At 42.7% G+C, this 16,887-nt stretch overlaps 1 protein-coding gene across 5 annotated transcripts in view; it reads left to right on the forward strand.

The window, feature by feature from the left end:
- The window catches only part of LOC112228852 (kelch-like protein 13), a 94,688-nt gene that overhangs the window by 38,272 nt on the left and 39,529 nt on the right, over window positions 1-16,887 (forward strand). Inside the window, exon 1 of one of the 5 annotated variants that reach the window (XM_024394544.2) lies at window positions 4,150-4,592. The exons of 3 other annotated variants lie outside the window; for them this stretch is intronic. In XM_024394544.2, coding sequence (XP_024250312.1) covers window positions 4,495-4,592 — 98 coding nt within the window. In that variant the 5' untranslated portion in view covers window positions 4,150-4,494. Of the gene's footprint in view, window positions 1-4,149; window positions 4,593-13,962; window positions 14,023-16,887 lie in introns of those variants that run through there. One more of the 5 variants, XM_024394548.2, reaches the window with a different exon arrangement.

Below are 16,887 nucleotides of genomic sequence, written 5' to 3' on the forward strand. Positions count from 1 at the left end.
TAGACTGATAGATGTGATTAACCCATTTGGCTGTTGGTAGAGCATGGCGCTTGTAATAACCATGGTTGTGGGTTTGATTCCCGCGGGGGACAAGTACAAAAAATGAATGCACTGTGGTGGTTAATTTCTTTACTATCAAATTACGAGAGACTAACTTAACAAGTCAAGAGTCATACTTAAACTAAATCTTTATTCACTTAATAAGAGAGCAGGTCAATACAACACACACACACAAAGTGAATCGATTGAGTGCTCTACGATAATGATGACTGGTCGACAAATCACTCTCAGGTGATTCGTTCAGAGCCCCGAGACAAAGGTTCAAAGGTCTTTTATAGCCAAGACACACCCCCTCCAGTCTACATGACAAACAACAGATGTGTGGAATGGATCACAAGGCTAAGATTTGTATGAAAGATACTTATAATTCACAGCAGACAGTATCTGCTGTAAAACTGTTCTCGTTGTGTAGAGACCAGAGTCTGGCTCCCCAACTCCATTCTGGTGCCATCTCCCCCTGGGACCCCAACTCCATACTGGAGCCATTTCCCCCTTGTACCCCAACTCCATAATTGAGCCAATTCCCCTGGTACCCCAGCTACATACTGGAGCCATCTCCCCCTGGTACCCCAGCTCCATACTGGAGCCATCTCCCCCTGGTACCCCAACTCCATACTGGAGCCATCTCCCCCTGGTACCCCAACTCCTTACTGGAGCCATCTCTCCCTGGTACCCCAACTCCATACTGGAGCCATTTCCCCCTGGTACTCCAACTCCATTCTGGAGCCATTTTCCCCTGTTACCCCAGTACAGAAACATTAACTCATGCTCTGGAATGCGGTCTTGTTAGGCTTATCACCCAAAGACATGGTAAATCTCATGTCAGTGTTAAATCTCCCAGAGGCCATCCTCAGTAGAACATACACAGATGAAAATGTTCTTAGAACCCACTATTCTATTCCATAAAACAACCATTATAACATAACCTTGTAATTTCTCTCACAGTACTCACTACTGTAAGTCACTCTGGGTAAGAGTGACTAAAATGTAAAAGATGGGATGAGGAACCACACTGTGTGGTGACAGCATGTGCGGTCAGCTGCTTGAGGGTGTGTCTGGTATTTTGACGGGCACAGTTCCTTCTGCATCCAGTAGATGGTATACGTTTGTCTGTTCTAGAGTCAGAATCTTGAGGGCTGTCTTGTTTGTTCCTCTTATGCTCATACAGGCGTGTACACACCTACTGGCCAGTACAAATGTCAGACATAGGCATGGTGCACAAAAAGCAATGCACAACAATATTATGGACAAGCAAGTGTGTGGATGGTCAACACTTCCTTTAATACAGTGTATGTGTTCTTTTAGTACAGTGTGTTCCTGCCAGAACAGTGATGGGGTGTGTGTTATAGCGAGACTCCGAGAGAGTACAGCTGTGTTCCAGCACAGTGAGGGTGTGTTCCTGACTTTTGGCCTGTCTTCCAGGGCTGTTGGGTTGGTGTGTCTGCAGAGCTCAGGAGTTTCGCTTTCGTGCACTCTCTATCACTCTCGCCCGCGGCCCTAATGGCCTCTGAAAGAAGCACACAGATCGATGCTCACCGTGGCTCTGGTAAATGCAGCTATTGTCAGGCTTTACTGTAAAAGCTGGAGGTATTTGGTTATGGAGGATCAGGTTATCACTGCTGCCTCCTCCCCTCTTTGTTCCCAGCCTGTCTTGTGCTTTATAGTGCTGTTCAGTTGTGGCTGGCAGGGCAGAAGTCAAACAGTTGCTTTGTGGTGGTAACAATGATGCAGTTTCTTCTATAGATGTTCGGATGACATTCTGTTTTTGAAAAAGGTATAGGTTCCGTGATGAAACATTGCAATGATTGTGAAATATTTAGCGCAGTCTTTTTAAATGTGCAACTCTGTATTTAGGACTATCTGGTGTCATGACAAATCCATGTTGAGATGTTTTCCCTCTCCTCTCCAATTTGATTTAGGTATGTGTCTAAATAAAGAGTTGCAGCTTAAGTGCTCCAGAAACAGGCTGTAGTGCAGTTTACTGTAACCTGCACGTGGAGCTCCGTTTTCTGATCCGGAGGCAGTCTTGGTGTTTGTTGAATGGAACACCTTCAACCATTCTTTGTTCACTCAGACAGACACCATTCATCATTTTTTACATTTTTTTTTTAATGTGCTGACATCTGGCTCAGCACCATCCCCACTCATCTGACAAAAGGCTTTTTAATCCCCTGGTTTCCTTTGTCTGTAAAAAGATTTAAAAAAGATTCTCCCTGCCAGGCCGAGACCGAGCACATGACCACCCTGCCTGACAGACCTGGCTGTGTCCTCTGTTGAATGAACTCCACAGTGAAGAAGTGGCCCAAGACATCATGGCTCCTCTGAAAATACCTGCAGTGGTTATACTTGTGATATTCTCCCTCGTTGTGGGACGAGATAGTGAGTCAACCTAGAGGGAGTGATTACGGGCAGGTTGGAAGACATTCCCTAAGGCTCCAGAGTGAGAGAGCAGGAGAGGATTGACTATAGGGGTCCCATCTTGAGACACAGCTCCACAAGGGGTCATTTTTCACGACGTTGTGAGTAGAAGAGATTTGAGAAGTGTGTTGAAACAAAGGGCTAAAGAGCGGGCTTGCCAAAAGGAAGTAGCGCACAGGAAATGACATTGCTATAGATTTCCTGACAGGGCCTTCAGAGCTCTTCAGACAAGAGGATCTGTAATCGTGGAAATGAGCTGCACAACGCTCTATTCTTGGCTTTTATTTTGCTCTCGGTGCTTGGGTGGATGTTGGTCTTAGGAGGAGAGGAGTTTCAGTGTTTCATCTTGATCAGCTGGCTGCCTCAGGCAAGGCCAAGGCTGACTGCACACTGTGTTCCTGCTAGAGGGCTCGGTGGATGACAGCCATGCAGGGGACAAATTTTGAGGGGGCAATCTAACTGGATGAGTCCAGTGGAATGAGAGATGGCATGTTCATTGTGTATACCAGTGTACAATCTGCCATGCTTGCATATTATGCTCATCGGAGTGGGGAATATACATTCCCTCCAAAGATGTAGGGGGCCATGTAGTCCATAGAACTGTAATGATATTTTTATGATATACTCTTTGTCCTACTTGGAATTACACCTATGCAGGTGTGTGTGAAGTCACACAAGCTAGGTTTCCATCCAATTGGCGACAGATTTTCATGCAAACATTCAAAAATCTGCGTAAAAACAAGAGATGTTTCCATCAAATTGACTTGTTGCAGATAAATGGCTGTATGTGATAACGTAGTGCACATAGATATACCTTTTGCTGTTAAATATATACAAGTTAAATGGGTTTCCATCTTATTTGAACTCTACTGAGTTTTTAACTGTGAAATGCTTGCGTTGTATAGCGAGTGTACCCACTCTGGTAGTGGCATGTGCGCTCTAGCCACCAGCACTATCTGTTAGCTAGAGACTGTTAGCCACCAGCGCTATCTGTTAGCTAGAGACTGTTAGCCACCAGCGCTATCTGTTAGCTAGAGACTATTAGCCACCAGCGCTATCTGTTAGCTAGAGACTGTTAGCCACCAGCGCTATCTGTTAGCTAGAGACTGTTAGCCACCAGCGCTATCTGTTAGCTAGAGACTGTTAGCCACCAGCGCTATCTGTTAGCTAGAGACTGTTAGCCACCAGCGCTATCTGTTAGCTAGAGACTGTTAGCCACCAGCGCTATCTGTTAGCTAGAGACCACCTATAGCGTTCATGATGACATTATTATGGACAAAATAGAGAGATTATTTTTATTTAACGGCAGCCAAGCATCGATGATCATGTCACCAGAATAAGAACCTCGATATTTATTGGAAAGGAGCATCAAGTTCATCACCTTGCACTTTCACCACCCTGTGAAGTTCACTGTTTATTTAGTCTGTAGCCTAATAAACTGCATGCTTTCTCGACACATTTCATCACGTGACTCCAAATTTACTTTGATATTTCTCAAAGAAATCCAAATGTAAATTTTTTCTTTCCTTTTTATATCCCAGTGTAAACTAGTAGTATTTTAGGCACTGCTCTCTAAGGGTGGGCAGATGCTAGCGTTTTTTCCCCCCTCCCTTTATCTACTCCTCCCTCCACCTCTCCCTATAACAAGCCCAGCACTGCAGTCGCCGCTCCTTTAACAAGGTGGCACTGTTGTTGAGCTGCTGGGCTAGAGTTGGCACAGCCTCAAAAGGCGACAGGACCGAGAGCTTTTCCCCCTCTAACAGGAGATGACTGGGAGTTGGCCCAGTAGGCACAGGAGATAGGATCCATTGGCTTCTTCTCACTACTGCCACTAGTGTCATAAACCTGTGTGTAGCCTGCACTGCTGCTGCCTGTACCACTCCACCCCTGTCGCTGCTGCTCTCCCTCCCTCTGATCCGAGTGGGCAGAGTGGGATGGAAGCCCTCGCTGGAAGCCTGTTCGTGGAAAGGCTCTTTGCCGTTGTTAGCGCTGTAGCTCCGTGCTGGTGACAACAAAATGCCGTTGAAATGGAAAAGCGGTTCTCCTGTCAGCTGGAAATTTCCAGTGCCAGTTCTTAAGACATCCAGGTCCTCGCCTCTCTCTCCTGCCTACATGTGAGTAAAGACAGAAATGGCAATCACATCTTAATAAATAACCATTTGTTATGCACATCATGCTATGGTGGTGGTGTATTTTCTGCTTTCTTTTTCAGTTGTTGTTCTGTCCCCCTCTCTCATTGCAGCCTAATTGGGCGGAATATGATGGGAGCATTGTTGCGTGTCGAGAGCGGTCGATTTAATACCCTCCTTTGTGCCTGGCCAACTAGCGGAACACTGTCCTCTAGAGCAGTGTGGCTCATTATCCATGGCCATGGCCCATTTAGATTTTTCAGGGGCCAGGAACACGTCCGCCACCCTCCGCCCTCCTTGGGGCTGTATTTATCCGCCGGCAAAGACTGCTGGCCGCCACAGCAAGCTTGGGAGGAGGCTGCATGCCTTTGTCAGGGCGTCTGGCGCACCCTGGTTTAGGAGTTATTGTCGTCTGCTGCTACTGCTGCTGCTTCTCTGGAGGGGGGAGGGCAGAATAGGGAAGGTGCTTCCAGGCTCTCCTCCTTCCATCTCCCCCTTCTGTGTGAGAGATGCCCCCCTATCATGTCCTCTGTCAGTCACCCTGCTAGGCTAGCTGAATGTAAATGGTGGGGATCAGGTTATCTCCTCACTAGTGAACAGTAACCAGGCTTAATTTGGTTTGGAGGACTGGCATCCTCAGGAGCAAAGACCATATCCATGCTGCCAATTCTGGCTAGTGTCAAGTGAAAACTCACATTGGTACATTGCGTCGTGCTTCAGGCTAGATTGAAAGGCTCATGGTTGTTGATGAATGTGTGTGGTTTTTGGCTTCATTTTATCAGAATATTTTGAATGGAATTTCAGGCTCTGTTTGTAGTTCTTTATAGCAAGAAGAATTGAGATGGTTTCCATATGCTTTACCATACAGTAGAGAGATCATTTATATTAGATATTGAAAGGTGCATTCTGTATCATTCATTGCTGCTTATTACCATAAAATGTCTCAATTCTGAATGCATTATGTAGCCTACATGACTAGCAAAGCACATCATGAGTTAACCAGAGAGATGCCTTCTGAGTGGATGTATATACTGTACCTTTTGTTGAAATTCCAGTTGTCCATGCCCTGTTTGAGTAAACTCCCTTAAGTAAACAGACACATGGAATGTATGAATTTTCCTATCCACACATTATATTAACATATAGAACACTGAGAAATTCCCACAGTACCCAACATTCTGAATATACCTTCAGTGTTCTAGTGTTCAGTGTTTGAGGTAAATGGCATGGCAGGTAAATCTGTAAAATAACAATGTATTAAGTCTAAATGTGCACAGTTTCACTGTTACATCAATTCTCTGCCTGAGATATGTTCAGGCTAATCATTCCAGAACATAAATGCACTCACGTGCACTGACTCGAGACTAAACCAAAAATGACAGCATGGGAAAAATCATTTTCAATTAGTCAATTTCAACATTTTCTTCCAAAAACGTCTACCATAACTGTATCCGTAATTGTATATAAAACAGTTTATTTCCTAAATTGATTTGAATTGAGATGGACTTGACCCCAGTCCTGATGGGGTGTTGCTTATACGCTTAATTTAAGCTGAAGCCACCAATTCTCACATGATATATTTAGGGTCTCAATAATCATTAAAGTACAGGCTAGGGCTATAAACCAACATATTTTACCATTGCATATAGCTCTTTGTCTCTTCCGTTAGGACAGCAAAATAGCCTTTCCCCTGTAAAAATGACAAACAAAACGAGTGGAACTGTAACATTTAATACTGAGCCATGCCCTGCCCAGCCCTGCCCAGCTCCTATTTTGACTTTTATACGTTGTGTGATGTGTTTTTAGATGGTCTGATGTGACATTAGCCCTCTCATTATAGGTTCCTCTGTGGTTCCCCCATTGTAGCCTACTGTAACGGAGCGGAATGGCCTCCATCTGTGTGCGTAGCTTCTCCTCTTTCTCTAGATATGGCCATTTTCAACGTGGAGAGAGCAGGATGTCTGTATGCTTACATATAACCAGAGATCCAGGGACAGGGTGGTATTTTAGGAGGAGTTGGTGGGTATTAATGTGTGATTGTGTGTTAGCTGGAGATTATTATGGAGCCTGGTCTGTGTGTTCGTCTGCAGTGATCTCACTCAGGCCTAAATATAGCCTCTGCCTGTGGTGCAGATTTCATGCTTGGGAGGAATGGCAAAGGTGCACTGCCCGGAAGCCATGAAATAACTGGAAGTTCAATGGGAATTCAAGGCAATTCCAAGTCCTTAACAGTTTGTTTCATCCTCGCCTCAAGGACACTGGTAAAACCAGCAATGATATTCAGTTGTTTACACTTGCACTATATAATCATTCTTAAACATTCCCCCATCTGTATTCCTCAGCCAATGTCCATAGGATTGTTCGGCCCCCGTGTTAACCACTGAAAGACAAGGCCATAAGACGAATTAGTATAAGCTGTACGATCTGCTCAGGAAATGACATCATAGGCCTAACGTTTCATTACTAGGCCTAATTATAAGGTTATTGACAAGAAATTAAACGGAAGTGGATTTTTTTCCCATGGTGTATGGAGAAGCACAACACCCTGATTTCCTGGTTAGGAAAAAAGCCCTGTATAATAGCATCCGAGGGAAAATAGTTATTTAAGAAAAATGGTAAATAAACTAATCTAAAACTAGATAGAAAGTATGTATATCAAATAGCTGCCCTTTTTCTCGCCCACATTGATTTTGACAAACAAACAAAAATCTGTTCGGCCCTCCACCGCATTTACATTAATGTTGTATCTAGGGGAGTGTGCCTCTACCCTGGCAGGTACAGCAATGCCATCAATGCCATAGGACCCCCCAGTCCACTGTGATAGGCAGCTAAACCCAATAGTATCACATTTTCTCCTGGTTTGACACTCCAATACTCATCAAGCCTACATGTTCTGTGCCCCCTCCCTGTCAATTCAGTACGGTTATACAATGAGAACAGCACACATCCTCAAAAACCCAATCTAAATGTGATTACACAATACTCTAAATTTCAGAGTCCTTGCTCTCTCTCCCCTGACAGTGTTTTCTGATGAATCATACCTTTGTGTTCACAAAACGGCTGCAATTAACCTTTTCTACAGAAATATAAATAGAAGGCTGGCTGAAGTTCGAATGTCTTATCTATGTGAATGGATATAGGCCTGTGCAGGTGGGGGAGATTGGAGAGGGTTGGCGTTGGAAAGTCTCTTAATAGAATTGGCCTTTTACGAGAAAATGTTGTCAAAGGCATGCAGTGCCGTCTGCCACTGAGACAGTCAGTTGAGAATATATGCCGCTGTGTGTTCTGTGTGGCTCCTGCTCATAAACTGTACTCACCCCCAAGGTTTATTTATGTTCCACACCGCTCAGATAGGATGGCAGCTCTGTGTCTTCATTAGCATATCTTTCTTCCTGACTTTTTAAATTATGAAAGCCAAAAATCTGCTGATAATACTGCTGGATGAATGCTGGAGGACTTGGTGTTTCACAGGAAGCACATTTTGGTGCATGATGTGATGACTCGTATTGGGCGACTGAAAAACCTCAGGAAGTCTGTTCTCCTTCATATCAGGAATGTCAATGGTCTTTGCATAATCTTTCTCAATAGATACTCACCAACCTTCACTCAAATTGCATGTAGTGAAATGATATAGCAGGTGATGATACCAGAGGGTTGCAGGATCAATCCAACAGTGTTTGTAGCTGCCATGTCATCTTAACAATGGAGTGGCATCTGTTTGCGCTCCTATTAGTAAGAGTGTCTGCTGTTTATATTACACCATAGCTACTTTTGTTTAAGTTTAAAATTCGGAGTGACTTCAAAGCTGGTATTGTAATGCACTTAACATTTTCTGTAAATGAATCAATGTTGTTTTTCCCTTCATTCGAGTGCTTGGTGCTTTTTTTGCATATGGATACTAACAGCCGTCTAGTTCTAGTCAGCAACGTCCTGGTTTTAAAGGTAGTTGGATAAAAAAAAGTAAAAAGACACCTTTCTGTTTCGATCTGGCCGCTCCCTCAAAGCTTAATTAAGAGGCGACTGTCTGGTCCAACAAAGTTAAAAGGGATGTTGGGTAATCAAAGACTGGGATGTGCTAAGTTCTTCAGTGAATCTCATTCGTAGGGAGCAGAAGGTCTGGCACGACATGAAATCACATCACAGCTGCTTCTCTCACCAAGTACCTGGAACACGCTGTAGTTCATCATTATGAATGATTGAAAAAAGATGTTATGTTAATTCTCTATTTTGGGTACTGTGCTGCTTGTTTCTCTCACCTGTCTGAAACAAAGTCCTGGTTTTATAAAGTGGTGCACTCTCTGTGGAGGTTATTTGGGTTTCCCAGGGTCTTTTCCATCCTTTGTGGTACCGCTGGACTGGAAGTCATATGGCACAGGATGACACAGACCGGGTTTAATTGTTGGCTTTTTCCATCATGAGGTGCAGCCCAGGTAGAAAATGGTATCATAGTTTTTTTCCTGTAAAGCACATTGCGTTGCGTTCCATGTCTGCTGGATAATGAAAGCTTGATTTGATTTGAACCTGTTTCGGTGTTTGGGGGAACCATGCTCAAACCACAGCATTTTTAAACTCAACTTGCAGCTTTGGTTGGTGTGGTGTGCTGCACAGTATCGAGCCATTTAATTATACTGATAACCAGCTCCCTGGGGGGAGACAATTAGCTATCTTTTGTTGGTGTTTGTGGTGGTAGCGGCGTTGTGTGTTTCTTTGTTGCACTTCTGTAAAGGGATTGTCTCTATTTTGATATTCTAAGGCCCTATTCCCACTAAGAGATATGAAGGAGAGTCTGAGGAGCGAGGTGGCGAAAGAGATTGCTAGTTTTAAATTCACATTACATCCTTGCCTTACATGTCGTTGTCGCTGGCAACGCGACATTCTTGGTCAGCAGCTCTAAATGACTAAATATCACAGTAGCAAGCACAAACTATTCAACAATGACAGGTTCTTCTGAAACATATTACACTAAGCTATTGAATAATGCAACCAAATCATATTACACTCTTGAATAAAGCAATAATTCACAAGCATGTGCAGACAATTGAAGGGTTTATTTTCTCATCTGTAGGCTACACTCATTACATTTTAGCTTCAAGACAAAAGCGCAGAGTTGCTCAAAGCAAGTCTTCATCAAGTAATGTTATCCTATCAAAAATGAACGATTGACCCGCTCATACAAATACAAAAGTACAGTAGGTCTACCTCGGAACATTGCAACAAACCAGGCTTCACTTTTATCAATATCATGCAAATCATTACATGTGGTAAGTTTCACGTTTTAATGCCATGTGCACACGTACAGTGACATGCCTTTCTTGCGAGCTCTAAACCCAACGATGCAGTGAACAACATAGTGAAAATAACACAAAATAGAAATAAGAACAAGGAAGTTATTAAGCCATGTACACAGGGGCAGTTCCACTAGCATATTTAGAATGTGCAGGGATAATGGAGTGATAGAGGTAGATAGGGGTAAGGTGACTAGGCATCCGGATATATGACACAGAGTAGCAGCAGCGTATATCGTGAATGAATGTAAGTGTGTGTGTGTAGAGTCAGTATAAAAGAGTCAGTATAAATGTGTGTGCATGTTATGCGTGTGTGTGAGCAAATTACTGTGTGTGTGTTGGAGTGCGTGAGTGTGCATAGAGACTAGTGCTGAGCGATCAGTGCTTTTTGAGGTCGTTTTGGTTCGGTTCAAAACTAATCACGGTTTTTGGTTTTGATTATCTTAAAAAACTGAATGCTGTAATACACAATAAAACAATTACAAGTCTCATGATGGTCATGGCTGTCCATTACTGCTTACACTTATTAACCATCATTTATTCACTTAACTGTAATGCAGTATTTCAGTTGTTGTGTATGTTACGTTTGTTTTATTTGATTATTTTATGATTTAATTCCAAGTCATCTCATCTTTATAGAGCTGCAGCCTATGCTCTCTGACCAAATCCCTATTTTGTAGTTCTTCAAAGTAAATAAGGCATATTTTTATGACTACTGAATACCAACTATTAATCACTTAGATCATGTATTTTCAGCTAGAGATAGCCCGCGAAGCAACAGCGGCTCTCTATGTCACCGGACGATCTGGCATTCTTTTCTCTTCTGTAGCAGGCGTAAAAGAAACAAAGACCGGTCAAGTAGATGCGCAAAGGATTATGGTCATTGTAGTTAATTACCACGTTTTATGCGCTAAACTGAGTAGAATATTGGCCTTTTGGAAACAGCTCCCTACCTACAGTTCAAGCTGGATCTGATTTATCTCTAGAGAAACTGGGATGTGCGCATTGAGCTCACTCCATCCCAAAAAAACAAAATGGAATTCAAATAATGGAATGAAGTTGGTCGATTAGATAAAATAAATAAAAAAGCAGCAGCAGGATACAGTTGACCAGACTGAAGCACAGACTAACATGGGCTTCCATATAAAACAGCTCGTTGCAGTGAATTCACTTATAACAGTTGCGACTGAAAACGTGGGTAAAAGTGAATTCACTGCAACGAGCTGTTTGATATGGAAGCTCATACCCGCCATAAAACACATAAAGTGCCTCATGTTTGTCAACGTGCACAATTAGTCTGTGCTTCAGTCTGGCCAACTGTAGCCTACTGATAACAACCACAGCTGCAGGTAGTCTAGAGAAGCCTATGCGTTCTGGGTCTGGCCAGGGAAAACTCAAGGTCATATTTTAATAGCCTAAGCTATGTATTTATAGCCTAAAATAGGCAATTATTTTAGGTTTATATTCAAACAGACATATTTTTATGGTGACTTTCTTTTTTATTACGCTAAATAGACTTCAGCGGGGGCACGGAGATCGACCTTAGGGGTTCATCCAAAATGATTGACTGGAAGTATTCCATCGACAACATTCTGATAACTGTATGAGTATATACAATGCAACCCTGCATGCAGCAAGCTCAGCCCTGTTGGTTTCACTGTCCAATCGAAATGGTCTCTTTTGTTTGTGTAAAGGGGCGGCAAGTAGCCTAGTGGTTAGAGCGTTGGGACAGTGACCGAATGGTTGCTAGATCGAATCCCCGAGCTGACAAGGCAAAATGTCTGTCGTTCTGCCCCTGAACAAGGCAGTTAACCCACTGTTCCTAGGCTGTGATTGTAAATAAGAATTTGTTCTTAACTGACTTGCCTGGTTAAATAAAGGTAAAATAAATCAAAAAGGGTTTTAATGTTTTCATCCTCAGTAGGGTCAGGAGTTTTTTTAAACCATATGACCTGATTAGAAAAATAATCTGGTCCCATCATAGCCCATATAGAAAAAAAATACATAGCCCATATAAAACATTTTTTTGTGATTTATTACTATGTCATACGCTACAACTAGGGTCCGAAGTTAGTTCGGTTAGCCTACTACCAGACCAGGAAAACGCTGGTGCCCCCCGGAAAATAATTACCCACCCACCACTCTGAGACCTGTGGTGCCACCTCTGAAATCACCACACAATGTTACAAATGAAAAAACATCTCCTATTTGTATGATCTGCATTTGACATGTTTTTAGTTTTTGTTTATGGAGATGGGCTTCCATAGTTGTATGTGGCTCAGTGCAGCTGGCAGCTACTGCAACATTTTCAGAATGTAACAGCCTGTTAAAGCAATTTCAGGTATAAACTCAATAAAACAAGTCTCAAATATTAGGAAAATGTCTAAACATTTAAGTTGTTTTAAAAACATTGCTCTGCTGTTAGCATTTATACTGTAGGAGTGTTGACTCAACGAGACTATTCTGTTTACACTGCCCTGCTTCAAGGGGGGCGACTGTTGGCCGAGTGTCGACACGTAGCAAGTACTCATGTTTACATTTGAGTAATATGTGTAACTGACGGTATTTTTACGAAAAGTGTCGTAAGTGTGAAGAGGCTCTTAATTCTAATGATTGTCTCACCAACAGGAAGTGCAGAAATGGCCTACCAAACATTCAGTTTGATGAATGAGCGTCTGTCAATTTGTTTTATTTCCTCATTGTAGATGGAGATTCCCATTAAGTAGTTAGATAGTTTGACAACTTCCTGGTTCCCTGCCATTGTTCCTGTAGGTTTAGTTTTAATCCAATACTATCCTATCCCACTTCTAAAAAAAATGTATCCCTCAACCAGATGTGTGAATGAGAGGAAATAGACACTTCACTAACAGCCATTTGATAAAAAGTCTGCTGCTCTTAAAGGCCCAGTGCAGTCAAAAATGAGATTTCCTGTGTTTTTATATACAGTCTTTCCACACTGAGGTTTTGGATATTTCCTATTTTTTGCCAGTGTGCGGATTTCCATCTTTCTAAGCACACTATGAGGTTTGAATAATACTGTGAAAAGTATGATAATGCCCTTTTAGTGTAACAGCTGTTTGAAAAGACCACCTGAAATTTCAGCCTGTTTTGGTAGGATAGAGAGCGAAGAACAACCCAGCCAGCCTAACCCGGATGACGCTGGGCCAATTGTGCGCCGCCTCATGGGTCTCCCGGTCTCGACCGGCTGCGTCACAGCCAGTGATCAAACCCAGATCTGTAGTGACGCCTCTGGCCTTAGACCGCTACACCACTCGGGAGGCATTTGGATAGAGGTTTTACCTGCCTGGTGACAAATTAGTTTATAGGCCAATAAGAAAGTGTTCCAAACCACTTTGCCAATAACAGCTAGTTTTCAGTTTCCCCACTCAGACCATGCTCAGACAGTCCTAGCAGAATTCTCACTTGAGAAATTGCTCTTGCTAAGAAGCTACTTTAGTTTATTTTTGATCATTTTAATTGAAAACTATCACAGTACGGTACTTAATTGTTACCCAGCAATGATTAGCTATTGAGAAAAACATACTGCATTGGGCCTTTAAGATGCAAGTTTTCATTATAGTCATCATCCAATTTACAAAAGCAATTAAGACGCATCGCATGCCTACCCCCATCCAATTTAACCAATTTAATTAATTATTCCCTGATGTATTACTAAGAAATGGTTCACGGTCTCCATTCCATAAAGCATATGATTCTTGGCATGTTTAAGCATCTTGTTAATAAAAAAGAAAACTGCCATCCACCACCCACACACACAGCAGAAGATTTGATATAGGCCTAACTGACTTTTGTGTATTTATTTCTGTGAAACATTTGTGTAGCCTAGTCAGTGCATATTTGTAGTCACATACGGACGTGTTTGTAGCATAGCGTGTCAGTGTGTGTGTGTGTTTGGTGTTTTCACTACAAATCGGCTGTTGATGGATGAAACTTCCGATGACGTCTGTGTTTGTTTGTTTCATGCTGTTGGTTGGAGTCCGAGTTATGTATTTTATGACTGGGTTGCTCTAGCTGTTCTCTTTGTTTCGTTCCGGCAGCCACCAACACTCCTTTGTGGTTTGGACAACCCACTCTCTCCTCGCTGCCTCTCCGACTTACCACCTGACACGGTAAATGTACCAGTACGCTGTGTGTCAGTGTGATTGCTCCTGATCCTGTAGCCATGAATACTCCTCCACTTCTAGTTGTGGTGGTGCTGACCCTGAACAACCGCTATCTAGAGCCCACTAGGCCATCCATCTCCCCCTCCCTTTAGAAACATACCTGATAGTATCACCTGACCCTCTGACTGGTTCATCGACTTCCATTCGTTAGAGACTTAGCAGTCCTGGATGATCATCGTATCGTGTGTTTAACACAGCGCTTCCCAAACTAGGGGTCGCGTCCCCATGTGGGATCACCTGATTTGAAAATGGGGTCGTGAGAGAAACCCTGAAATGAAATAAATAACGTGTAGAATTGCATGAAATTAACTTTAAAACGTAAAGAATTTCTGTCCACTGCCAAGAGGGGCTGGGGGGGGTTCACTTATTGCATCTGCTTGTTGCGTTCTCCCTGGTGCACTCGTTCGTGAACTGGCTGCTCGTTCTAAATAATATAATATAATCTGTTCAAAACAGTGGCAGCATGTGCAGTAGTGGTCATTCGGTTTTTGATATGCAAAAGACAAATAGGTGTATTTATGCTCTTAATTCAAATGCACAGATCTCTTTATATATCTTCTGAAAGAAATTTGCCGGTATTTCGAAAAACTTCATATTTCTGTCATGCTGCTTTATTGACAACTCCAACCACCTCGCGCCCTGGTATTCAGCCAATCAATGGCCGCCACTGTGGTCAATTCTTTTTTCTTTTTTTTTTAGATTTACACGTATCGTTCAAAAGTTTGGGGTCACTTAAGAATTAAGAAATGTCCTTGTTTTTTAAAGAAAATCAATTTTTTGGTCCATTAAAATAACATCAAATTGATCAGAAATACAGTGTAGACATTGTTAATGTTGTAAATGACTATTGTAGCTGGAAACAGCTGATTCTTTTTAATGGAATATCTACATAGGCGTACAGAGGCCCATTATCAGCAACCATCACTCCTGTGTTCCAATGTCACGTTGTGTTAGCTAATCCAAGTTGATCATTTTAAAAGGCTAATTGATCATTAGAAAACCCTTTGCAATTATGTTAGCATAGATGAAAACTTTTGTGCTGATTAAAGAAGCAATACAACTGGCCTTCCTTAGACTAGTTGAGTATCTGGAGCATCAGCATTTGTGGGTTCGATTACAGGCTCGAAATGGCCAGAAAGAAAGACCTTTCTTCTGAAACTCGTCCATCTTTTCTTGTTCTGAGAAATAAAGGCTATTCCATGAGAGAAATTGCCAAGAAACTGAAGTTCTGGTACAACGCTGTGTACTACTCCCTTCACAGAACAGCGCAAACTGATAAACCAGAATAGAAAGAGTGGGAGGCCCCGGTGCACAACTGAGCAAGAGGACAAGTACATTAGTGTCTAATTTGAGAAAGACGCCTCACAAGTACTCAACTGGCAGCTTCATTAAATAGTACCCGCAAAACACCAGTCTCAACGTCAACAGTGAAGAGGCGACTCCGGGATGCTGGCCTTCTAGGCAGAGTTCCTCTGTTCAGTGTCTGTGTTCTTTTGCCCATCTTAATCTTTTCTTTTTATTGGCCAGTGTGAGAGATGGCTTTTTATTTGCAACTCTGCCGTAACTCTGAAGTTAATATGACCCTCATGGTCAGTTAGCGGACATGCCCTAATAACCAGTGGATAACACCGGTCTCCAGTAATTGTAGGCATAATTAAAGTTGCTGTAGTTAACGAGATGTTGCGTTGGTGTTGCATAGAGCAATAGTTCCCAATCTGTGGGACGGACCCACTTGTAGGTCATGGCAGGTGTCCAGGTGGGTCTTGGGATTACTTTTTTGTGCATAAAATATATATTAGATTTTATTTTACATTTATACCAAAATGTGGAAAAATTCAAGGGGTCTGAATACTTTCTGAATACACTGCGTGCGTGTTTGCAAATGTGATCAAAATGAAAAACTGAAATATCACAATTACATAAGTTTTCACAACCTTTACTCAGTACTTTGTTGAAGCACATTTGGCAGTGATTACAGTAACGAGTCTTGGGTAGGAAGCTACAAGCTTGACACACCTGTATTTGGAGAGTTTCTCCCATTCTTCTCTGAAGATCCTCTCAAGCTCTGTCAGGTTGGATGGGGAGCGTTGCTGTACAGCTATTTCCATGACTCTCCAAAGATGTTATATTTATTTCAAGTCTGGGCTCTGGCTGGCCACTCAAGGACTTTGAGACTTGTCCCAAAGGCACTCCTGCGTTGCCTTGGCTGTGTGCTTAAGGTCTTTGTCCTGTTGAAAGGTGAACCTTCACCACATTCTGAAGTCCTGAGCACGCTGGAGCAGATTTTCATCAAGGATCTTTCTGTACTCTGCTCCGTTCATCTTTCCCTCGATCCTGACTAGTCTCCCAATCCCTGCCGCTGAAAAACATCCCCTCAGCATGATGCCGCCACCACCATGATTCACCATAGACATAGTGCCAGGTTTTCTCTAGACCTGACGCTTGTCATTCAGGCCAAAGAGTTCAATCTTGGTTTCATCAGACGAGAGAATCTTGTTTTTTATAGTCAGTCTTTTAGGTGCAAATTATTTTTTGGCAAACTGCAAGCGGGCTATCATGTGCCTTTTTACTTTTTACTTTTTAGGAGTGGCTAACGTCTGGCCACTCTACCATAAAGGCCTGATTGGTGCGGAGATGGTTCTCCTTCTGGAAGGTTCTCCCATCTCCACAGAGGAAATCTGGAGCTCATTCAGAGTGACCATCGGGTTATTGGTCACCTCCTTGACTAAGGCCGTTCTCTCCCGATTGCTCAATTTGGCCAAGCTGGTTAAGAGAATGCCAAGAGTGTGCAAAGCTGTCATCAAGGCAAAG

Source organism: Oncorhynchus tshawytscha, linkage group LG30 (assembly GCF_018296145.1).
Source record: "Oncorhynchus tshawytscha isolate Ot180627B linkage group LG30, Otsh_v2.0, whole genome shotgun sequence".
NCBI lineage: Eukaryota > Metazoa > Chordata > Actinopteri > Salmoniformes > Salmonidae > Oncorhynchus > Oncorhynchus tshawytscha.